This window comes from Argopecten irradians, chromosome 1 (assembly GCF_041381155.1).
Source record: "Argopecten irradians isolate NY chromosome 1, Ai_NY, whole genome shotgun sequence".
Lineage (NCBI taxonomy): Eukaryota > Metazoa > Mollusca > Bivalvia > Pectinida > Pectinidae > Argopecten > Argopecten irradians.
The window spans coordinates 50,523,951-50,551,304 of NC_091134.1; the positions used below are offsets into that span (position 1 = coordinate 50,523,951).

Here is a 27,354-nt window from a genome sequence, read left to right on the forward strand (position 1 = left end):
CGGTCAGCCATGTTAATAGGATTCAATGGCCATCTTATAGGGATAATTCTGACAACATTTGACTAATTTCCTATCATAAATGACCAAATAATGCTTCAAAATGTGTTTTCACTATATAAACTATAAACTATAGTAAACTTAACCCCCTCCCCAGGGGGAAACCTGAGACCCCAGGGTCATATAATTCACAATTTTTGTAGAGGGCCTTGAGAACTTTCTATCTATGAAGAGTATTTGATTCTACCACATCTGTGAGTGGAGAAGAAGATTTTTGAAATTTTAGTCAATTTTACCCCTTTTGGCCCCTCCAACAGCTCCCTTCGGGGGGGGGGGGGTCATATAATTCACAATTTTGATTGGCCTTATGCCTTAGGAGGTTTGTGCAAAAGTTCATTGAAATTGCTTCAGCGGTTTTTGAGAAGAAGTCGAAAATGTAAATTGTTTACGAACACACGACGGACGACGGACGACGCACGACGACGGACAAAATGCGATTAGAATAGGTCACTTGAGACTTCGTCTCTGGTGACCTAAAAATGAGCGCTTAAAGGATTTTCTACTAACTGCACATCAAATCAAATAAATACTAATTTAAAATTCTAATTTTGATTTTTTGTGTGTGTTAACTGCTACTGCCATAATTTGCATCCTTTTAAAGGTGAATGATACACTTTCACTTTACTTACTGGTAACGTCTTCGTGATATCCACTGCTAGACTATGTTATAGCAAAAATTTAGATTCTGACAGCAACAGCAGAAGCATCGGATCACGCTACATATGTGGGTGTCTACCTATTTGGCTTCGAAGTTGGGCATCGCTCTCTACTAAAGAAGACTTTGTAGGCCTCCACATTTTGTTTTGTTTGGCATGTTTTATATTATTCATCCGCTGATAACGCTTTGGCGACATGGACTTTCTATCATTTATAAAAACTGACAATTTTACTCTTATTTTCAGAATCTGACACTCTCGGTTTATAATTGTAATTTTCACCTGCTGAAGTCATGTTTTGTACACCAATGCACTTACACTAAATTTTGTAGAACGAAATGACTGCGAAAACTTCCATCGGGTCTTATGAGACCGGATACATAATACAGGCCATATACACTTTTTGATGAAGATCTGCTCGATGTATCATGTGCTGTAGGCTAAAAATATAGAATGGCAACTATTTGGAAAGATTCGCGCGAATGTGAAAGTTAATCTTTTTAATTTCTTTATCGCGATGACATCCTGATGTACCAAATATTTTCTTTTCTCCCTCTTTAAACTCGGGGAAATACAGTTGATGATGTTAGGTATCAACAACATTACAATTAAGGAAATGGAAATACTAATTTATGAATCAATACTTAGGCTGCAACTCGAATACATAGTTACAGAAAAGACATAGAGGAATGTAAAAATGTACAAAGAATGGCAACAGAATGAAGACTTTCATGCCAAATAATATATGTACGTATAACAGAAGAGTGAAAATACTCGATATCCCAAGTGTACAGTACATAATTCGATATGACATGATTCAGGTAGTCCGGATACTTACTGGATTTGACAAAACAAATGTAACACCCAGACGGCTTGTTAAGTACAGCAAAACAATGGGTCTAAAATACAGATCAGGCTGATGTGTAGAACTAACTCCTCTGTAACATGTGTTGTGAATGTATGGAAGAGCCTTCCAGAAACTTTTGTATACGCTGAAATAGCACATTCATCCTTTAGAGTTAAGTTTTGATTGCTAATGATATATGTAACAGTCTGTGTGTCTAGTGCATGGACACATCAAACCAAACTTTCAATAATGGGTGGATTATATAGTATTTGGACAATAATCACAAGTTGTAAGTTTGGACAGCTTTCATTTTACATTTGTACTGCAATTCAAGAGTGTGGACATTTTCAACTTCCTTGCCTAACAAAAAAGTTTAATATGCTGCAAATCGAAGTTATGGGGAACAAGAAGTAGTAATGCCCATGTGGACAGAAGATCAGGTAAGTCTCCACAGTATCAGACAAACCTATTTATTATTGAATAGTAAATTCTATATCCTAATATACCGTAGAGGATATATATGTTATTTAGATCATGGAAACTTATCCAAATGTGCGACTTCGAATGAAGATAAATGCAATTAATTCAAACAATCATAGGCATTCTCGGACGTATACAATTATTTTAACCAAATCATTTTAAGATTATTTCCTGTTTGAAGCCCAAACTTGTTCATTACAACATTTTTGATAACCTTTCATTCAATAATGTTATTAAGCTCAATATCAGTCTTGCATGGCAGATTTTGCATCATATTTGGCCCATCTTCTACTGTACATGTAACCAAAAACCAAAAGCATTTGCACAATACTTTCTTTCTCATTCAGTAATAACTAACGATAGTATAAATTTCAGAATTAATGAAGTCAAGATTTAAAATGAATTAATAAATCAACACAAATATTGATATACCATTTATTTTAATATGAGATTTCCTATCTTATAGAACAGTGTACGCTAAAATTAGAGTATCACAGATTTCTACAGTTACAGTGAATGTCAAACTGATCATACCATCAATAAATATAAAGGATATGTTCCATCGTTATCACTCTCTGTATTACGTTTGAATTCGTAAAATGTTTCCGTATTTTGTTATATAAGATATGCTGTGATTTTTCAGTTATCTATCTCATTGGCTAACACACCTGGTCACCTCAAAGTTGATATTTAGCATATCGACTCGATGTTTCAATTCTAGTGACACCGAGTCGATATTAATGTTACTGTGACGTTCAAACGTTGAGATACACAGGGTGGTGTCCTAAGACATTCGCTCTTCAATTAATAAGCATGCATATCAAATACGCACATGATGTTATGGTTATTTGTTTTAAATCAACACCATATCTAATATAAAATTAGATTTAAGTCCTTTTGATTAGGTCAATATGGTGTTACACCACCCTAGAAGAATCTTAAATAAAGACCGAGTCCAAAGGAGTCATTATCTTAAGATTCTGTAAGCACTATGGCGGTTTAAAACCATAATCATTGACACAACAAAAGCACATTACATACAGAGTTAGTTTTACTGTCACTGTAAGAAAAGGTCTATGATTTCTCCTTCTCCGGCATATCGAATATTAGATCACAAAAATATAGAATGAGCAACATAAAATACGTAAACATACAATGATAGATGGACTTATTCAAGGAATGAATATCGAGATCTTCGAATGAGATTAAATGACAAATTAAATGAGAACAAGCAAGAAAGCAATGACTATATTGTAAATGTACATCATGACACACATTGTATCTTTTATAATATTTCTTAATCAGTTGTGGCAGGTCATATCTCATGACAATACATGGCATACCATACGATTGTGTATATATGTATACAGAAATAAAGATTGGTGATTCCTTTTATTATAGTATCCAATTGTGCATGTTACACTGAAAACAATGCAGTCACACTAGAATTACGCTGTAATTTGTACAAACTTTTAATGAATTCAAAGATTTCCTGAAATCTGCTTTGAATCGTACAAATCATAAAATCTTGTAAATTTTGTCTGGTAGCCTTCATATTTCAAAATCATGTTTAATGTTAAAGAACAAATTGCCAATTTCTCTTAATTCCGTTCCAAAAAGAGGTTCTGGGTTTGTGTTCATATATAATGTAAATTTGAAATCGAAGACCGGTAATATTTTAATAATAAGGTACCTAAATCAAAGTATGATTTCAATATAATGTGATTGTTTGTTTCATCACTGAAAATCAGTAACATTTGAAAGAAGAAATACACGGTAAATATCAAGTGAGAAACACGACTATAGAATAACATAAAGTGTTATTATCTACTTTCCTCAACCACAAACTGAAATCCCTCTTACCTATTCTACATATTTATCATAGACATAATCCTATACCTTTTACATTATACCCATTCTGTGGTGTCTCATCAAGGAATGCAAGAAAATCACATTAAACTTGTATAGTTAACGAAAACAGAACTCAGATCACCAGTAGTTCATCAAAGAAATAGGTAATTGAAATATAAAACTCACCGTATAGTATACTGGGCTCAGCCCTTCTTCATAGACTCATTCATAAAAGACGTTTTCTAGACATGAATATACATATAGAAGCATAAATTCTAACTTATTATATGACCACATATGGTCATACTCAACTATTACCTGTGTGTTACCCAATTCCAAGCTACAGAACACTATCACGGACGCTATATGTTGATAAAAATAACTGTTTAACTCCCTATGAGGATAACCCATTGTTTTAACTCTTGATCCAGAGGTTAAATAAAAAACTTAAACCTTAGTTTTGCTTTTATCATTTTGAAGCTATTAAATTTGGTAAAAGAGGCACCATATTGCACCTTGACAAAGACCGCTGATGTCAAAAATGTGGACATAAGGGACGTTGTGAGTATTTTTCTGAATAATTTGACAATTACTTCACAGTTCCTATTATGAATTTTATGTTAGACCTCATATTTGAAGTATTCAATCTACTGATCAGAATTTCTGTTGATTAAATAGTATATGTTGTTTATCATTTGTGAAAACTATTGTAATATGTTCCCTTTTACTTTTAAGGTAAAAGAATTACAGCATAATGATTATGAATCTAAGCACTGGCACAACAAACAAGATTATACATACATTACACACTAGCGCATTGATAATGATTGCTGTAATTCTGAATATCCATTTCATGGACAGCACTATATATGTATACCAGTACAATTATATACAAATAATACATGTAACAATACTTAAACCCACCCAAAGACCAATAACATAACAAATAGGCCTAACAACCCAATCCTCGATATTCAAGGGGTTACTACCACTCTTGTTATATCCACCTTGGACTATCAAAACTGAAGGCTATGTGTGCGACAACAGATGATACAGGTAGTTTTGTCCATCAATATATATATCTCAAAAGAATCGAATAACGGTACACTGTATCGCTTTGAAGTTGGGCATAGAAATTGTATTATGACATAGTTCTGAGGTAGATATAACAACAGTGATAGTAACCACTGGAATATTGAGGGTGTAACAACCCTTACAAAAGTCAGAGTAATATAAACTAACAAGAAGTTACAGTTCAAAAAATCACAATTAATTCTGAATATGACATGCATTTTGAAAGTAAAGCAAACTTTATAAAAATCAAATAAATGAAAACAGACAGTGAAGTAATGTCACTGTTAAGTGAACACAAAATGTTGATGAAACTTTCGACGCATAAAAAACAAGATGATGCATCGTATAAAGTTTGCATTATTTATAGGTACCAGTTAATCTGCACACGCAAGTCTAATCTGGCATTAACCAACCTATATTTTACAGAATACTCAAAATATGTGAAAGCTCAAACATTTCACACTCACCCTACATGTCTGTATTATATGGTTCTGTTCAAACTCTATCATAAGACTCCAAACAAAATGAAAGTAACGAGATAGCAATTCAATGAAGCACATAAAAACAAAACCGAAAAAATGGTCAAAAAGAAAACTGGAAAACCATTTCAAATAATGAATGTTCATTTCACACTTTCAAATTTCAATTTAAACCCATATGATAACCTATCAAAACTTATGGCAACTCAATTTGGCTTTCTATAACTGCATTATTCACCAAACTTAAATAATCTCATGTTGAAACTTGCATAACATGCAAATCAATATGTTCATTGCTATTTTTATAAGTTGTCAACTTAATTCCATCACGAATACTAGCGAGTAAAATTTAAGCACGGATTTCCCAAACCCCAATTCTTAAGGTTTTGATTCCCAAAAATTGCAATATAGAGTGATATAACATATTATTATTACAAGATAGCAAAGTATAACATAATTTCCTTCTGGCATTAAGCTAGCTTGGTATATTATCCTTGGTCCAATCTCATTTTATCCCATCAGAAAACGTGTGTCGTGTGTTTATTCATGGGTGTTTAATTATTTAAAAAAAATAAATTTGGTTGACTTCTTTCTTCTCATTGGTTGGCTACTTTCAAATTTCCATAACTTCCCATACTCCAACATGTCATGACAGCATTTTTTATAGGCAATAGTCATATACTTTCAGTAATAACATGAACTCATTTATTAACTGGATATTGACACAAGTGTATTAAAATCTCCAACCACACCATCATACACATATTTTTTTCTATATTATCGAAGCAGCAATCATTTATGCGAAAACAAGCAATAAAATGCCAAATGAAAGGTTTAAGTAAAATAGAAAGGAATAAATTTTGAATTTAAGCGGTTTGAAAGCAAAATCAGTGCAAAAACCCTTTGATTCTACGGTCATTTTCAACCATCAGCTTTATATCTAATGCTTGTTATACATGATTTTGATACTCGCTGTATATTAAAAAAACATTCCAAATGCAAGAAATAAAACCATAATAAACAAAATTGGAGATTCAATTTGGAACTTAACCACAGATCATTTACACAGATACTTAAAGACTTTATTAATGCACACAGAGAAATGTCATCTTTCTCCTAAACACAATTTCACCAAAATTCTACAAACAGGACTTAAGTCTGTATGGAAGACATTCATAATTTTGATGAAAACTTTTCCAAAAATAATTATTTTAAATACTGTAATCATATGGATTTGAGCAAAAGTCACCTTTTGTTTCAGTTAAAACAAAACCTACCAATAATCCTCTAAAAGTAACATTAAAATTTTAATTTGTTCAGAAATAAGTATTATGAGACAATTATCCTTAAAAACCGCATTGTATAATCTATACTTTTTTCCATACAGAACTGAATTAAATTAGTATCTGTGCAAATACAAAAAATATTACATATCCATTTTTCACTCATAAAGTTGACATAAAAAGATGTTTTGTCTTTAAAGGAAAAAAGTCATAATATTGGTACATAAATACACTGTACATATAATTATATGTAAGCTTTTATACTTTTATGTTTTCAAATGATACGCAGTGAGGTGCTTTTCTAAACGAATAATGATGTACCTGGTAATATCATTAAAGTGTAATTTTCCAATGAATCCGAATCTATATTACATAACATAACCTCTTTACATACAAGAAAAGACATCTTTGTGTTACACCAACATTATATTGCAAGTTTTGTAATATAAAAATAGATTGTTAACTGTATTAAAGCACGAGACTTTTCGTAATCATAATTGCAAAATATTCTGCAAATTGTGGCACATTAATCTGATAATGAAAAAATATGAATATGATTACATGTAATAGATATAAAATAGAGAGAAATGGCAAGTAAGCTGATTTGATGACACAAATATAGGTCGTGAGTTTGAAAAATAATTTTAAATAGTTGTCTCATCATTGCCACAAGCTATGACATTTCAAACCTTCCCCATTCATCATACGAAAATAAACTCTCAAAAATACTTCCGGAATGCTGTATGTTCTAAAATAGGCACCATCGATAGAGATATGAAGGCACACAGCATCATGCCCCTTCATAACGCAGATTGAGCTTTAAAATGAAAACAAAATTGAGAGTACACCAATTTAACATCTTTGATCTTATTTAATTACCGCTTATAATTACCATCTACATAATAGAAACTATTACTAGGTTTCATTCCACATATCATATCAGTGATATAATTTGATCACACATTTTAAACAAAAAGTATGGATTAAGAAAAAATATTTGAATATTTGTTTTATTAATTTCCCAAGTTAACATTCCAAAGTAAAATTGTTAGCATAAAGCATTATTCAATCAAAAGTTCATATTTTAGATGTACCTGTAGTGTAAAATGATTTCAGGATCAACCACGACAATACATAAGAACAATTAACAAGACTGCATCAACACATTTATGAACAAATGTTTATGAACAAGAACTTTGTCCTTTGTCCAAGGGAAGTAATAAAGTGGACATAAAATGATGAAATCCAGGCCACTGGATAATCCAGACTGCACAATATCATAATTATTCATGAGTTTATTTTGTGGTAATATTTGGTATTCTTTTTAACTGTAAGAAAATTCAACCTAGATTGTTATTAATAAGAAATAAATAGACTGTGTATGATACTTCCATAGAAAATTGGAATTCAATGTAACAAGGAGTTTTAAACATAAATTCAACTATATCTAAAAACTGTGTTAATTCCCAAAACCTGTCTCTTAATTTATGAAGTTATCAAGAAATTTCCTCTGTCCTAAACTCTAGACTGTAGAAAAGCATTCCTACATATCATTTGACAGATATTTACCATGCCACAATTTCATGAACATTCTTTGACTTAAGGAAAATTTCATAATGTGATAGAATAAGCATTATTAAATACCTATTGTTATGTAAAATTCATTTTCTTGAGATTGTTTCCTTAACTTTTGTAATATGTTCAAATGGAGATCTTTAAAGTGAATAGTCGGGCAAAGAAAACCAGTCTAAATGCATTCATTGGCCTTCCAAAAGTTCTCACATATTGATATGACGGTCAAGTTCTGCTTAGTTTCCCAGTTCTGACCATTAAAGTAAAGAAAAGTTGAAAGCATTGAAAGTGAGGCTGCGTGGAAATGTAACCACGGACATAGTGAGCCGGGAGGACGTTTTAGAATTTCCATACTTTAAATTAATTTCTTCGTACGCAGACAGATTTTGACGAGAGATTTTATTTTTCCATTTCATCAGAAATTATACTGGATACAGTCACACCATTTTTACCGACTTTAGCCATCCTTGCCCGACTGTTCACTTTAATTTAAGGAATCCCTTTGTATATCGGAATGTTGATGAAATTGGGACCGGCTTAGGTTTGACAGAGACAAGACACATTTAAGTAGACTCACATACACTTATCTCCAATAACTAAAAAAAACAAATTATCATCACAGTTATTTTGTGGAATATTTTACGTCCCTCCATACCTCCATGGTTTCGTCTCCTTTGGCCAGAACATTACATTTCTATAGAGTGTGGTAATTGCGTTCTTTTCGTGCTTTGTAAAATTTGCAGCCAAAGAATGCTATGGCAATCACACCTACAGCAAGGATGATTCCACCGACAAATGAAGCACCGTCAAAATGTTGCATGCCTGTGTTACTGGCCGGAGGAGCTGCTGTAGGGGCCTGAGTCGTTGGGGCCTGAGTGGTAGGAGCTGGGGTGGGTCCAGGAGTAGGTGTTGCTTTAAAATAAAAACCATCAAGATAATAAATAGCTTTTAAGTACATAAATTGCTTTTTATTACTGTATGAACCAATATTACAACTTTTTATAGTGTAACATGTATGCATCATAGCTCGAACCATAAATTTAAGCTTAAGGTATAACCATTCAATGTCAAATACATTATTTAGCATTATTTGTATACATTTAGTAACAAATTGTATGTTTAAGATGGCTGTCAAAGCAACTGCAACTCCAATGGTACATAACCATCACACATGTAGTAATTGTATCAAGGATGTACTCCGTATTTGAAATCTAGGAAACGAAATCGAAAATTTGACAGATTTTGGTGCCAAAAATGGGCACAAATCATACATACTTCTGTACCTTTGTAAGAAGATTCAACCGAATAAATAATCAAATTGTCAAAAAGTAATGTTTTGTACAAACTGTCTATTACTACTAATAATAATAAAAACATTTATTAAGTTGTCTAGAAAACATTGTAATTGCTTTACCAACTGATACATAATTGTTTGAACATTATTACAATATTAACTATTTACAGTGCAATACATTAATTATATATATAAGTATCCTACTTCAAATCAAAATGCCTAATCTAACCCATATTGTCGCAAAATCACTTTTATTTAATAACAAAATTTAACTTCATATGCTATAGATTTTTTGAGTTATGGTATGACTTTATATTTTAGCACAATATATGTATTATGTTATTAGATATAAGGATCGAGTCAGTAAAAATGGACGCTAACACACACTTACGTGTTGGGGCTGTGCCTGGAAGGGAAAAAAATAGGAAAAAAATTAATATGTGAAATTAATCTTAACAAAGAAACAAAGAAAAAGTCAGGAGTTGTATTACATAAGTCTACATCGATCATGAACAATGGTTGAAGAAATTAAACTAAACTTAACAACATTTGTGGAAATGAAATGGATTTTACATAATTATCCAATTCATAACGATTTATTCAAGGTATTTAGGTAGGTATTTTATGACAATGCTATAGTCTAGCATACATGTATCACACAAGGCATAATTATTATTAACAAATTATAATTAGCATACAGTATACATATATATTTTATTACTTTATTTAAAGTCTTAAAGTTATATGTGCCGTAACTGGACGAAAATTTTGACATGTTATTTTTTCTTCATTAATCTATTGAAAACCGTAAGGTTTGATGAATTAAGCCGTGAAAATCATTCAAATGGTTCCAGATGTCTGACAAACGTTAGTTGCAACACAGAATTTAAGTACTGTAAAATTGTTGGTTTTTATGCCTTATGTATGTTTATATGGAAACATACCTGCAGAAATCACTTTACAATGACTAATAACATTATAAAAATGCTAAATGAAATTGTAGACCACGATTTGGCTTTATGGTCCGACCATATGTACTCATTTCATTTCACTATAGATGTACATATAATGATTTTTGGCAGTACTGCCAAAAATCATTTTAGCTCTTATTATGTACTCGTAAAATTAAAAGGTAAGCATTGAAAATACTGTAATTCTCAAAATGTTGGTAACTTTTAGTAATAAATAGCATATCAAAAGCTCATCTTGATTCGTGAGTATGAAAAATATGGCACATATAACTTTAAGATACATATATTCCATGTACCTAGCTTGCACATGCTAGGTGACATCCATTTTTTTTTCACAGATTAAAAATGTTGTCACATTTAATTGCAACTTGTTTATTGATTATGATGCAAAAGTCATAATCTCACTTACAAACATTGTCTTTTACTTTACAATCTTCTGTTGAGGCACTCACATCCCTACACTCCACTGTTGAAACAAAATGACATAGAATATACTGATAATTTTAACTGCTATCAATATCACAATTACTTATCTCCAACATTGTCAATGGATCTTAAACATGGATATAGTTATGGCAGAACATAAAAGAACTTGGTGCAATAAGAGATTTCTGTTATTTTTTGAAGAGGTTATATTAACTATACATTGAAAAACATCTAGAAATCTAGTGACTTGATAAACTAGATAATATCATAAGTTCAAAAATAGATAATACGTACATGTACAATATTAAAACATTTATATCAAATACATACTTTTAAATTACAATCATAGATATACAGTTGTAAAATCACAAGTTCAATCAAAAAGTTATACGATTTGTTTATATCATTCAACTATATTAACAATGGCTCCATAAAATTGAAATAAAAATTTTCAAGCCATATTTTAATAATAAAATATGAGAAACGAACATATTAAATAAAGTGTGTTTCTTGTAATTCATGCCTAACATTCTGTTTAATTCAAACTTACTTGCTAAGCCTGTACAGTTGAGCCACTGACAAGAAATTCCAGTTCCAGTAGTGTTACAGCAAGCATCTTTGTCTTTTTTACTCTGGCAAGTGACTAAAAAATAGCATTATAATCATGACTAAATACTCTTTAACTATTATTATACTATGAGTAACCCAATCACATATTAATCTATACAGTCAATGCAGATATCCTAATATTGGTTTGGAAATAAAGAAATCATTATCATACATTGTGAGCAGCTACATATTTTTGCAAAAGATTACCGATTCTGAAAATCCTATTGAAATTTTTGATTCTGTCATTCAAAATCCGAAGGAAGAATGTTGGACAAACACAAGTGAAAAACAATGCATCTAAACACTTAATACCCATGGTATTATATATCAAATGACCAATTTAGTCATCAAATTATGATGTCACATGATTGTCTCAGTAGACAGGAACTTCAAATCCAAGCTGGATATCGCCACTCATATATAGTAACAAAATCAAAAGTTTTATCTATCAGAATATGAGTGGCCACATAGCCACTGATCATGATGTACAATCTGCTATTTAACCGAGGACTGAATTTGAGAATCAATAAGTTACACACAATGTGACACTTACTTGGAGTAGGAGTTGGGGTTGGTGGCAATGTACCTATAACAATGAAAAAATAGAAACAATAACTTCTGGGAAGCAGAGTAGTAAACACACTAATAACTTATTTTTTACCGAGACTTCTTAAGACTTACTCCCTCTATCAGAGGTGAGTAATCCAACGGTTTCTGATATTGAATCGGCCTTTAAAAAAATCTAAAATAGGCTGAATTCATCATAAACCTTTAAATTACTGGTAGGGATCACAGTCTGTCCAGGTGGTTTTTTATACCTCAATACTCTGCTTTCCTCTCTCATTAGATATTCCTATAGACAGGTATTCATTATGCAACTTTATAATTTCAACCATGCAGTGTGTAGCTGTACCAGCTGGTTTTTCATTTATTGTACGGTATACCTAAACGTTCATGTTTTGAAACAATTTCTTTTTAGAAAATCCAGGATTCATTATATAATATTTAACTGAAAACATATTATAAATTATGCATAAAAGTTAATACAAAAATTAAGTCTGTCTTTTAACATTTTATTCAAATGTCTGTCTTAGGAGAATGTTTATAAGTTCTGACTTACATTTGTCCTGTACAGTAGCTGGAGATATACAGCTGATTGGAACATCAGTAGAGTTATTTGCACACGTTCCTGAAATTAAAATAGTTTGTTGAAGTATAGATTGTATTATTGCGTTTAAACTAAAGAATAAAAAGAATCTGAAGGCTCCAAGTGCCACCAAACATATTATAAAATAATGACAGTTTGCAATAAAACATGGTATGGCCTTTTATACGGTCAACAAAAGCTATACATTATACTGGAACAAAATCTTTTGTCAGTTGTTTATAATGCCTAATTATGTACATTGTATATAAATTAAATCATAGACAAATTTTCAATTCAAACCGTTTTAAAGTTATCTTATTTTACCTAATATTTACTTTATAGATCATGAGTACGTAATCATTATCTAAATAATGAACAATTCGCGACTCGGCTAAGAGGAGGTAGAATTAAGAGTTCAAATGTATCTAGAGATGTCCGTACCACGGAAGTGATTTACTAACAACCCCTGAATCTTACTTACCATTCCCTGTCAGTTTATCATCAGCGTCTTTACACATAAACCATCCACATCCAGACGTATTACAACAGTCGGTGTCTACTGTAATAGGTGTGCAGGTATCTAAAAACAAATTAATTTAAAACGTAATTACAACAGAGACAGTTAAGATTTTTTATCATTAATAAAAAAAAAAGTCTCATAAATTCACTTATTCAAACAAGAAGAATTGCTATTTTTTCACTCAAGACAAAAACTATTCTGTAAAAACATATTTGGTTTCTTCATAAATCTTGCATTTAATACTGATGTATATATTCACAAGTACATTTTCCTTATTTACTTAGGTTTTCTCTAAGTATTTATTGTAATTAAAATACATTGTAGTTTATCTTAACTTCCTCTGGGAAGTGAACAGAATTAAAACTTATCTGTTGTGAACAAGATATTACAGCTATAAGGAAATTAATTTGTTACCATTGAATATAAAATCCTTCAATCAGGATAATTTTACTGTCCCACTCAAAGTATCCTTCAATCTTGATGTGTCCCTCCCCCTGTAAAACCTTTTTCTTATTACCAGAGGAATAAGCCTAGGATATCTGGTCACAGCCTTTTGAAAGGTCATTATTATATATTTTTTACCAGTAATATTTATAATCATGATAAATTTTGAAACCTTCTTGAATACCCTTTCCTACTAAATTTAAGGCATGTTCAAATGTTATGCAGTTAAAAAGGGATAATTTCCCTTTCAAGTGTTTTCAAACATCAGTTTTGAAAACAACTTTGGCGGTCATGCTATTAAAGTCTAATATGTACACTGTACTTAATATATAATGACTGACTTACAAGCATTTTCAGTCCAGAACTGATTTTGCTATAAATCATTACCTTTTAAAACTATAATCTTTCACTTTCCTCAATTGCTATTTAATAACTAATATACATATTGTGAGGTGAATATGTCAATAATATTGAAAATATGTTTATTAAGAATCAATTAGATCCTTAGAAACATCATGAATAAGCTCAACTTCCACCATACATACAGATCAAGATAGCATTGGTATAAACGATAGAACTAGAATTCAGATTCCATACCATAAAACATCTCTATACAATGGGAGTTTAGATGGGAAAGCACAACAACTTACTGAGAAATAGAGCAAAGCACAACTTAAACAACCTAAGTCCCTACACCTTTCAGTTCTAACAATGGATATTTTGGTGTATGCCATTTGATCAAAACAAGTGTCCATTGAATTGATCAAATTATTAAAGATGATCCACCGCTGACAAATGGTATTTTTTCACAGTACTATCAAAAACAGGAGCAGACGAATTAGTTTTTTTCTTCAGTTACAAAAGTTACTTATTTCACACCATTGCCACATTGGAAAGTTTGAGCTTCTCATTTTACTTCAAGTTGAAATTACAAAAAAACAATTAATTGCATCCTGAAAAAATTCCATGGCCTATATGGAATAAAGAACTGATAGCACATGCACCAAAGACAAAATAAATTATTTCAAATTTTTTTTTTTTTTGTGTTAATTAGACACATATATACACGAGTAACACCAATTATTGTTCAAGTGATGAACATCATTTATGCTCTGTCGGCGATGGAGCATCTTTAATTAAGAAATGATCTCATAGTTTTTTTTTCATAGTGTTTCTGATCAGTATGAGTGTTATGTATCAACAGTTCCCTTTCAATATTGCATTGCTATAAAGCATGTATGGAGAACTAAGAAAAAAATATACGAAAAGAATATCCCAAAATTTATTTAAACATTAGGCTAATGACACTAATCAAAATTCTATTTTTAAGTGGAAATTCTATTAAAAGTTGTTTTGATTGACAATATAATCTGGTTGTTCAATACTCCATTATGGTAAATTTTATCTTATTTTTTTTTTTTTTTTTTTTTTTATAATTTTTTATTTTTTTTCCAATTTTTTATTTTTTCCAATTCTGGTATTATGGTAAATGATAACAATTTTATTAGTAATCTAAATAAGGATTTCAAAATGTTAACTTGAAGACATATGTGATTGATGAAGACACTCACATCAGGTTTATTGATCATTACCACTGATCAGGAGTTAAATTACTTAACATTAATTTTGAACAAATCAATCCACACAATGAATAACAAAAGACCAAACAGCTTGCTCAATAAATGATTACAATATTTAACTGTTACTAAGTAAATCAAATTATTGGGAGCAATTAAAAAAAAAAAAGAGTGAGAATAACAAAACCAATCAGAAAACAGAAAGGATCTTGTAGATTAAGGTATTACTTTGTCTGTATACAAACCATCAGTAGCTGTTATTCCTGAGAGCATAATGCATAATATGGTATTACATATTATAAGGAGCATACATATAGTATGTGAATAGAGTGAGGTTGGTATTTAGAGTGATCTGAAGGAAATATGTATTTAATATATTATTCTATATAAACATGTAATGGCTAACAGGAACATTTATGATTTGTGAAATAGTGAACAAAATTAGTAAATCATGAATACAATTATATGCTCATACATCCAGGTTGCAGCGATTTCAACCACTTAGATTTGATTTTCTTGTTTTAAGTAAAAATGTTTCACCAGTTGAAATAACTGGTTACAAATATGGTATGTATTTTTCACTTTGACACAACATCTGTAAACATGCATTTATTTCAAAGCTACATAAAAAGCACATAGTCAATGCTCTGAAATACTACTGGGCATGTAAAATGTCAATTCTTAATTTTTTTATTATAATTATATATATATATAAAAAAAATTACACTAGTTAGCATTGAATTATATCTCTGCTTTAACTGCAGTTTTTTCAAAATGTTTTTGTTTTAAAACAACAGATATTACATGTAATAGCTAACAGAGATGCTGTACAGCATATAGCTGTACATAATATAGATTGTTGAAATTAAATATATAAATTATTGTGTGCATGTATAATATGGACAAGAAACAATTTATGGATGGGGGTGATGGTTATGGAATATCTAATAAATCAAGTATACTTTTTTGGATGAGATCAGTAAGGTTATATATATATCCTAAACAATTAAAATGGTCATTGAGAATATATAAACACACTGATTTCAATGCATTGTATCTTGTGATATATCCCAAAGATAATCAGCTTACCTGTAGGTACAGCACCTGTTAAACAAGAAAAAAATAATGTTTTTTTTCTAACAAAGAGCTGGTATATAATTAAAATGTTAGTAATTTAAAAATTAATACATTCTTATTCTGTTATTGACAATAATTCAAAGTAGTTTAATGAAGTAAATGTTAAATGTAAATGCCAGTAACACTATAACTTACAGAAAAATGTAGCTTATGAATTGCATACAGATATTAAATAAAACTATATCTATAACAAGACAAGAGGCCCAAGGGCCTTAATGGTCATCTGACTATCTTGGCAATAGCTGTATAGGAAAATAATTAGATATGGTGTCATGGTAGCCATCTTCAATCTGGGATCAACCAGAGATATAACAACACTTTGACAAGATCATATCAGTCGCATTTCATGTTTCAAGTTTCAGTTAAATTGCACTGGTAGAACTTGAGAAGAAGTTCAAATGTGTTTTCAAGATGGCATCTGTGGCAGCCATCTTGGATTTTGGATCGACATAAAATATAACAACACTTGGTCGGGACCATGTCAGGATCATTTCATGCAGGTTTCAGCTTAATCACACTGGTAGAACTTGAGAAGAAGTTAAAAATTCAAGATTTTGGAATATTTGACTCTCGTGACCTTAGGTCAAGGTCATTCATTTCCACAACTTTGATAGCCCTTTATCTCAGCATGCTATTGACTAAATATGAATACCCTGGACCTTTCGTCTAATTAAAAGGTGTAGTTAAAAGATTTTAGCTTAATTGACTCCTGTGACCTTGAAAGAAGGTCAAGGTCATTCATTTTTATAACTATGGTAACCCTTCATCCCAGCATGCCACCAGCAAAATATGAGTATCCTGGACTTTTGGTTAGTTAACAAAAATTGTTCAAAGAATTTAGCCTATTTGACCCCTGTGCCCTTGAAAGAACGTCAAGGTCATCAATTTTCACAACTTTGGTAGCCCTTCATCCCAGCATGCTGCAGGCTAAATATGAGTACCCTGAACCTTTCGGTTAGTTCGAAAAAGTCATTCAAAGATTTCAGTTTATTTGAATCCTATGACCTTGAAAGTAGGTCAAGGTCATTCATTTTCACAACTTTGGTAGCCCTTCATCCCAGCATGCTACAGGCCAAATATGAGTACCCTGGACCTTTTGGTTAGTTAGAAGAAGTCGTTCAAAGATTTTAGCCTATTTGACCCCCGTGACCTTGACAATACGTCAAGGTCATTAATTTTCACAACTTTTGTAGCCCTTCATCCCAGCATGCTACAGGTCAAATATGAGTACCCTGGACTTTTTGTTTAGTTAGAAGAAGTTGTTCAAAGATTTTAGCCTATTTGACCCCTGTGACCTTGAAAGTAGGTCAAGGTCATTTATTTTCACAACTTTGGTAGCACTTCATCCCAGCATTCTACATGCCAAATATGAGTACCCTGGACCTTTCGGTTAGTTAGAAGAAGTCGTTCAAAGATTTTAGCCTATTTGACCCCTGTGACCTTGAAAGTAGGTCAAGGTCATTTATTTTCACAACTTTGATAGCCCTTCATCCCAGCATGCTACAGGCCAAATATGAGTACTTTGGGCCTTACAGTTATTGAGAAGAAGTTGTTTGAATGAAAAGTTTACGCACGGTGCACGACGGTTGGCGCACGGCGGACGACGACGGAAGGTGCATGATGACTATAGGTCAGATGACCTAATAAAGGTCTACCAGATTATTATACATACATGTATCATTCATGTCGGCGATTTTGCTGCTGCTTTCACAATTAGTCTTAAATGTGTCAACATCAGAAGAGTTCCAGCATCCTATCAAGAAAATTGAAAAGTAGATAGTATAAGGTATGGTTAAATGGATTTGTAAATCATTGATGTATAGTTGTGTTTCATTTCACCACCATTCAAAACATTAACTACTAGGTAATTGGAATGTAAAAGTCTCAAATGTATCAAGAATCTAAACATGTACCTACACACTTGTGTTTGGCAGTTCAAAGATCTAAGGGTAACCTATATACAATGTAGATAGTTGTTATAAACAAATTTGTACTTTGTTCTTCTTCAAATATTGAATTCTTCTTTGCAACCAACCCCCCCCCCCCCTCCAAATCATTCAGACTCATAACTAAAGATAAAAAGTATAAAGAATGTATTAATTTATAATGCATATTTTCTTTGCGCCCCCCTCCCCCCTTCCCAAAACCTCTTTAATACTAGATTTGTGCCAGCTACACTTCAGTGGGACGCTTCATGCCAAATGTACAGAGCCCAATTGCAGAAAAAGTATATATTGAAAGATGGAAAACTTACAAGTTGAAAAGCAAATGTATTAATTGTCAAAATTATTATTTGATTTTATATAATAATCATAGTAATACTTGCCTGCTGTTGCATTACATTTATACAACCCACATCCAGTCAATGAACAACAAGTAGACTCATTCAGAGCAGCACAGCCAGTCACTTCAACATGAAGCACAATGTATGTCAATGACTTAATACTAAGAATATATGCTAGCAGCATGGTAGTCAGTAATACTAGGAAATGTATATGGACAACATAGGGACAAAAAGACAATAAGGTTTCATCATTTGAACATTGTTCTCGTATATATAAAACACATAATAACTAATTCCATTAAGTCAATCATAAGCAACAAACTATACATTTAGTCATGTATTTCACAAAGACTTCAGAAGAGCATCTAGTAGTCTGTATGTACATGTAATCATCTATCCTCTTATCATTAAATCAAGTTAAGCAATCACATCTTTTATTAATAATGGAAGAAAATAGCAGTGATTGTATGACTGAATGTTTCTTTGCACTTACAGGCTGCAGGACCTGAAATAGAAAATTAACACTTTTTAGTCAATATTAATAATGATTTATATTTCCAGGAAAAGCAATTTTATTTTTTATGTTTTTCATAAGATAGTAAAGATTAAAATAAATTCCACAATTAGAAGTTCTCCATTGTGTGTGCCATAAGGTTGTATTTCCTTTGCCTATATGGACTCATGCATGAACAAAGTGAGATAATGGTATTTTATGCCTCATACCTGTTTAGTAGCGATCAAAATTAAAATCAAAATGGAGATTGTGCTGTGACCCGCTGCCTAACCAAGTGGAGCCATACATAAAAAAATATGAATTGTCAAACTTATTAGTTAGGAACTATTATTTTCCTTATAATACAGGAAATAAACAATATGTAGTCTGCATGGACAAGGTATTCTATTTTATACCCTATTGATATAACAGCCAAAGACATAAGGACAAGTGAGATTTAGGCAGTAGAGGAAAATCAGGGTACCTGGAGTAAAACCACCCGCCAATGATAAGTTCCTGGCGACTGCCCCATGGCATAGCAGGGTTTCCAAATCGTTACTCAGAGATGAAGGGCTATATGCTAGTTGTACTAATATGTCGGGACACTTCACCCCTAGCAGCAATTTTCACATTCCCATATTAAATGCATATGATCTTTAAATGATTATATTAGTATTGAGTACTTACATTTACTCTGTAAGTCTGTTTGGTTTGTACTACCAGAGCACGTCTTATTTATGGTGTCTGTGTCAGTCAGGTTCATGCATGCTAAAATGAAGCAGATATGAAATTATTCAATGACATAAAATGATAATAGATCCAACATCACTAAATCAGAGGTGTTGTGCAGGAAAAGAAAATAACAGCAACTTTCTTTATTTTTGATTGAAAATGAAATGTGTGTCATCTGTTCCAAAAGTTCATTAATGCATCAATACAATATAAAGAGTGAACATTTTGCTTAAATTGAATTCAAGTAAAAATTAACGTAGTGACAAGTGTTCCCTGAATTTTGACTGGAATCAGAAAGTTTTGTAACACGTAGATCTATGATTGCATGCTTTGCTGAGCTTGTTGATTTGGCTTTTGCCAGTTGTACATGTAGTATAATTACCTTTAATAGCGTTTGTATCATTGCCAGTACATTCAAACCATCCACAATTTGCAGAACAGCAACTTGTAGAGTTTGCATTTGTGCTGCAAGTTTCTGAAAAAAATCAAAATATGCGGTCAATGTACATGTAACTATATCACTCTAATAGAGGCAATTTTCACAAGATTTCAATATTTAAGACTTAATCAGTAACTGCTAATTGAATAATCAATATAATTTTTTGTTTTAAAAATAAATTTGCAAAAGCAAAAGCATGAAAAAAATGCATTTACACATATATTTTGTGACATTCATTTTCTAAAATTCATATAATTGGCATTAAAGGCTAACATTATAAACATATAAATTTTGCAACTTACCTGCTGTGTCAACAGCAATTGGAGCTGAAAAACAACAAAAACAAAATGAATACCTAGCTTTAATACTATACTATATGCTTGGAGTATTTTAGTTTAAACATATTTTATTGCCATATATTAGCAACAGGATCGGGCGCAAGTTAATTCTATCTTACAAACACCCTCACCATTACAATTTACAACACATATAATACACGTCCGATTAAGAGAGATCGAGGAAGAAGAGGGCATATACCATAAATAGATCACATGTAATTCTATAACTCCACGATTTACAGAACTCTCATGATTTTCCTGTGGGACTCTCTAACATTTTATGAACACTGCATATTTATTGTAAAGGGATTCATCTTAATTTAAAAATTAAATAGTGTTCTGGGCTGTCCTTAAAAATCCTACATAAATTGCTGTAAATATACATGTACATGCATGTACTGTAGTTAGTGCATCTATAGAAAAATATATCAAGATACTATTATCAAAGACCAAATACTTACTCTTTTTAATTCTGCAGTTCACTTCCAAAGTTTATAATTATTATACAACAGACTTAATTCAGTTCATTTATATATTCAGTTTATCCTATGTATATTATAGTAGATATGTAATATGTACTGCACTATATTTTATTATTGAAATTGTTTATATGTACATGTCCTGTTTATATATTCTCTACACTACTGTTGGTATGTTTACGAGAATAAATTCAATGTCATTGTCTGCTAGAGATCAAATTACGAATTTTTTTTCTCAAAAACATACATTTCAGTACATGGCCTTGACTGGAAGAATGTCATTTGATCAGGAGCTCTAGTTTTATTTCCTTATATGTGGCAATCATCCGGGACAATGACTACAAATTAATGCTGCAGAAATATATCTATATAATTACCTTGTACATCCAGGCAAAAACTGCACTTATAGATTACTTCCTAATTATTTGCAGTACAATTTTCGAGTTTTCCATAAATGTATTTCTGTTAACATTAGCATCAATTTGTCCATACTTTTACGATGGAAAAACATCATAAAATAAAAAGATTCCTTTTATGTTTCCAGTGATTGCCAGTGATTTCTTATGCTGATATAACCAAAACTAGTACAAAGGACTAAATAAAGGACTATCATATAATATGAAATATGTGTTTCTTATTTTCATCTATGCTTTATTTTAGGATATGTACACATGCAAGCTTACATGCATTGATACACAAGTAAGTAAAGGGCTGTTGTTTGTTCCCAAACAGAATACAATATTTTTAAATGTGTGTACATACATGTTTTGAATTAAAGAGATGATATTTAAACCGTATACACATTTGTATGCATGTGTGTCCATGTATTATACGTACAATACAATCAAATTAAAATTACATCTTCTTTGTTGCTCCCCACAAACTGTCCTCTCATAGGAGAGTATGTGATATAGATAGAAGTTTTAATTTCATCAGATTGGTATATGTACACAATGTAACAGCTATAAGCTAGGAGAGGAGAAAATGTAGCGACCTATCTGACCAGAGCCGGATTTGAACCAAGGACCTCCGATTATTAGCCATGACTGCTCTAACTGATTGAGCTACATTTAAATGTACCTATATATAGTCACCGAAGATCGACCCAGTGCAATTCTGCTACATTCCTTCCATCTTTTTAAAAGTCTTCTCCCTCAAAGACATACAAGACCCTCATACATGTTGATAATTATGTAACAGGAGAGGAAAAATATAGTGTCCAGACCAGGGTTTGAACAAGGACCTCCAAACACTAGCCAAATGCTCAAACCGACTGAGCTAAATATACCTGGTCACTGATGATCAACCAAGTCTAATCCCCTTACAAAAGATATTTATTACTAATATAATCCATCAATGTTTGATTTATCACTGAGAGAACTTTTTGACAGTCACAGGCATACAATATATTAGAATACATCAGAAGTTTCTCAAATTCGAACATTTGATATCATTCACAGGTACATTTACATATGTAACCTGGCTCGTTTTATAAAACAAGAGGCCCAGAGGGTCTGTATCGCTCACCTGGTTTGTAATGCAAAGTAATGTTCTGAATACAGGTTCATTGTTTCTTTTCTGAAGGAATTTTAATATTAACCTCTAAGTCCCCTATTGGGCCCCATCCCTCCTGCCCCCAGGGGGTCAGAGCAAAAGTTCTGTTCTCCTTCCCCCAAGAATGTTTATGGCCAAATTTGGTCACAATCCAAACAAAACTCTAGGACAAGTAGTGATATATAGGATTTACCTCTATTTCCCCTATTGGGCCCCACCCGTCCTGCCCCCGGGGGGCCAGAGCCAAAATTTATACAAGTTCTGTTCACCTTCCCCCAAGGATGTTTGTGGCCAAATTTGGTTACATTCCATGCAGAACTCTATGACTAGTAGCGATTTAAAGGATTTACCTCTATTTCCTCTATTGGGCCCCACCTCTTCTGCCCCCAGGGTGTCAGAGCAAAAATTTATACAAGTTCTGTTCCCCTTCCCAAAGGATGTTTGTGGCCAAATTTGGTTACAATCCATGCAGAACTCTAGGACAAGAAGCGATTTATAGAATTTACCTATATTTCCCCTATTGGGCCCCGCCCCTTCTGTCCCCGGAGGGTCAGAGCCAAAATTTATACAAGTTCTGTTCTCCTACCCACAAGGATATTTATGGCCAAGTTTGGTTACAGTCCATGCAGAACTCTAGGACAAGTACCGATTTATAGGATTTACCTTTAATTCCCCTATTGGGCCCCACCCCTCCAGCCCGGGGGGCCAGAGCCAAAATTTATACAAGTTCTGTTCCCCTTCCCCCAAGGATGTTTGTGGCCAAATTTGGTTACAATCCATGTAGAACTCTATGACTAGTAGCGATTTAAAGGATTTACCTCTATTTCCCCTATTGGGCCCCGCCCCTCCTGCCCCCGTGGGACCAGAGCCAAAATTTATACAAGTTCTGTTTCCCTTCCCCCAAGGATGTTTGTGGCCAAATTAGGTTATATTCCAATCAGAACTCTATGACTAGTAGTGATTTAAAGGATTTACCTCTATTTCCCCTATTGGGCCCCGCCCCTTCTGCCCCTAGGGGATCAGAGCCAAAATTTATACAAGTTCTGTTCCCCTTCCCCCAAGGATGTTTGTGGCTAATTTTGGTTACAATCCATTCAGAACTCTAGGACAAGTAGCGATTTAAAGGATTTACCTCTATTTCCCCTATTGGGCCCCGCCCCTCCTGCCCCCGGGGGGTCAGAGCCAAAATTTATACAAGTTCTGTTCCCCCTCCCCCAAGGATGTTTGTGGCTAATTTTGGTTACAATCCATGCAGAACTCTAGGACAAGTAACGATTTAAAGAATTTACCTCTATTTCCCCTATTGGGCCCTGCCCCTCCTGCCCCCGGGGGGTCAGAGCCAAAAATATACAAGTTCTATTCCCCCTCCCCAAAGGATATTTGTGGCCAAATTTGGTTACATTCCATGCAGAACTCTAGGACAAGTAGCGATTTAAAGGATTTACCTCTATTTCCCCTATTGGGCCCCGCCCCTCCTGCCCCTGGGGGGTCAGAGCCAAAATTTATACAAGTTCTGTTCCCCTCCCCAAAGGATGCTTTTGGCCAAATTCGGTTACAATCCATGCAGAACTCTATGACTAGTAGCGATTTAAAGGAAATGTTGACGGACGGACGGACAACGGACGCCGCGCCATGACATAAGCTCACCGGCCCTTCAGGCCAGGTGAGCTAAAAATGACATGTTCTAGTACATAATATATATAATGTACTAGAAAATGTCATTTTTTTTTATCATTGGAGTACGTTCATGTACCAAACAGTTTTCGTTCGAAACAATAGAGCAATAATTAACTTAATTAGCTTAAAGATGCATACATGCCATACCTCCCGGCGTGAGACAAAACCTCCCATATTTTAAAGCCTTTTATTGTCTCCCGGCAGGAGAGTCAAATTTTCCGATTTCTATAAACCCCTCCGTTTTATTTTCGTTGCCACATTTGTGTACATGCTAGGTTAATTTTAGCACGAGAGTAACCACTCCCTGGCCCCCTGACCAACACCCAAGTGGCCCTAATTAGCAGCCTTAGGCTATTTCCACCTTGGCTTGTGGTGTCACTTTCACTCACGTCTGTGTATTACGTAAACTGAAGTCAAGCAGCCGATCGGCCGCCTAGAAAACAATCAGCTGGCCTTTCAATAAAGTTTATTACTACAGCTAGTGAGCATTACAACAAAACAAATACTCCTTACAACTGTGAATGATTTACTCACGTTTTTAATGTTTAATAGGCCTATCTGTATTTGATGGATGTCATTAACTTTGCAATCGTAATGACCGCCATTTTGGGTAATTGTAATAGATGATCCGGATTTTATAGAATTTCCGGATTTATTAATAACCACGTTTTTAAATATGGAAAAAGTATTATTTTTTTAGAATTTCTGTGTGAATTTATTTTTAGAAAAAAAAATTATATTAATAATAAAAAATTATCAGTAGTAACTGAATTTAAATAAATAAAATTAAAAAGAAATTTACTTTTTTTCTCTCTCAGATTAAATTACATTTTGAATACTACTGTAACGATTCTGTTTTTTTTTTTTTAAATTTAGTGCTTGTAAATTTAAAGATGCTCCACCGCTGACTAATGGTATTTTTTCACTTTAAAAAACAGCAGCAGACGATTTAGTATTTTTCTTCAGTTACACAAGTTACTTACTTTACACCATTACCACCTCTGGAAAGTTTGAGCTTTGAATTTTACTATAAGTTAAAATTACAAAAAATAATTAATTGCATCCCGAAAAAATCTCGTGGCACTATATTCTATATGGAATGAAGTACGGATTGCGCATGCACCAAATGCAAAATAAATTATTTTACATTATTTTTTGTGTTAATTAGACACGTATATACATGATTAAACACCAATTATTGTTAAAGTGATGAATATCATTTATGCTCTGTCGGCGGTGGAGCATCTTTAAGAACTTTATGTAAGTTAATTATCCGTTATTGTGAAAGATTATTAAAAAGCCCAGTCTAATATTTCGAACAATAAAACTGCTCCAGAACTGGGTGTATATAGGGATATGACTACTTTTGCAAAACCACACATTCCTTTATTTCAGTAAAATTGAATGCAGAATTTCATCATAAAAAAAAAAGATATTTAATTTATTCATATATGTCGCGCGTATACCTCCCTCTTTTGAGGCCAAAATCCCTTAAAATGGTTATCAATCTCCCTTTCCACCCCTAGAAAAATATGGCATGTATGAAGATGCTCCACCACCGACAGAGCATAAATGATATTCATCATTTGAACAATAATTGGTGTTTAATGGTGTATATATATGTCTTATTAACACAAAAAATAATACAAAATAATTTATTTTGCCTTTGGTGCATGAGCAATCAGTACTTAATTCCATATAGGATATAGTGCCACAGGATTTTTTCGAGATGCAATTAATTATTTTTTTTTATATTTTCAACTTGAAGTAAAATTAGAAGCTCAAACTTTTCAATGGTGGTAATGGTGTAAATTAAGTAACTTTGTAACCGAATAAAAATACTAAATCTTCTGATCCTGTTTTTAATAGTAAAAAAATACCATTTGTCAGCGGTGGAGCATCTTCAATTATACCTCATCAAAACTGCTTTCAATATGTTTGAATGATCGTTATAATAACCACTGCAAGTTTCAGGAGTCGGTTTTGAGGGAAGCATTTTTATCTTCAAAAATGTTTTTTACCGTAAGTATATATCGCTATAATAGCGATAAATTTACATGTGCCCAACCTGGTGTAAGCTTATGCAGTTATGTAGCCTACTTATATTTAGTTTCGGTTTGTGCTGAACTACACACTTGATTCTAAGAATGCAGTATCTATGCTATAATTATTGTCAAATATATTTCAATTACGTATAAATGCCGCCATAAGACATTTAAGAAGACGGTAGGCCTATAAAATATGAAGTGTTGATTTATCAAATAATCTGATCATGTCATGACCACATGATCACAGACGACGTCAGTACATGTAAATGCGACAGGAAAGGTTAGCGAGAAATCTAGATGGCAAGGCTTAGTTTGACGACCAGGACTTACCCGACAACAAAAGAATGCTTGCAAAAGCAAAAACATGCACCAAGACAAGTTGATTCATTGTTGAAACAAGTGTTTTTTGAGTTTGCAGCAACAGGTTATTTTCCTTACGAAACAGGAAGTACGTATGCACAAAAAATTAAACAGGAAGTTGTTAAATACTAAATATGTTATCTCCCTTTGGTTAGATTAAAAAATCGTTTTAATCATATTGTTTGCATCAATTATTTTATGTGTTTTTATTAGATTACATGTAACAACCAGTGTAAACCTTATCTAAGCCATAGCAGATATATTTATAAACATCATATTTCAACCAGCTGATCATGACTGCTAGGTGCGTTCGGGTTCCGGTGCGTTCGCTTCAAGCCATGATCACTTACGATCCAATCCAAACTTGTTTCCATCAGCAGTAAAATTTCGTTCTGAAAGCATTTTCTCCCTGGGAAAAAGTAAAGCAGCGAAAAAAGGTTTTTTGAAACTTCATTAATTGAAATTTTGTTATTCTCGACAATGAGACTTTACTGTCATTTTGAAACATAAATATACAACGTATTTT

General features: G+C 32.6%; 1 protein-coding gene across 1 annotated transcript; it reads right to left on the reverse strand.

Moving 5' to 3' along the window:
• Positions 1-2,461: 2,461 nt before the first annotated feature.
• Positions 2,462-26,950, reverse strand: LOC138331118 (uncharacterized). Its single transcript, XM_069278616.1, has 16 exons — positions 26,799-26,950; positions 20,675-20,698; positions 20,316-20,408; positions 19,889-19,969; positions 19,152-19,213; positions 18,751-18,997; positions 18,097-18,177; positions 16,377-16,391; positions 15,533-15,550; positions 13,228-13,326; positions 12,720-12,788; positions 12,153-12,185; positions 11,541-11,633; positions 10,974-11,030; positions 9,985-9,999; positions 2,462-9,211 (listed from the first exon to the last, which is right to left on the reverse strand). The coding sequence occupies exons 1-16, from the start codon at positions 26,854-26,856 to the stop codon at positions 8,994-8,996; spliced, it is 1,263 nt and encodes a 420-aa protein (XP_069134717.1). The 5' UTR covers positions 26,857-26,950; the 3' UTR covers positions 2,462-8,993.
• Positions 26,951-27,354: the final 404 nt, after the last annotated feature.

What these genes read in the sequence shown, in the direction of transcription:
- LOC138331118 (XM_069278616.1), bottom strand. Translation starts at nt 26,856, where the DNA reads ATGAATCAACTTGTCTTGGTGCATGTTTTTGCTTTTGCAAGCATTCTT. An exon ending in AATTGCTGTTGACACAGCAG is followed by an intron (nt 20,409 to 20,674) that starts GTAAGTTGCAAA and finishes GATTTTTTTCAG; the next exon opens with AAACTTGCAGCACAAATGCA. An exon ending in TCACTGCTATTTTCTTCCAT is followed by an intron (nt 18,998 to 19,151) that starts TATTAATAAAAG and finishes TAATGGAATTAG; the next exon opens with TTATTATGTGTTTTATATAT.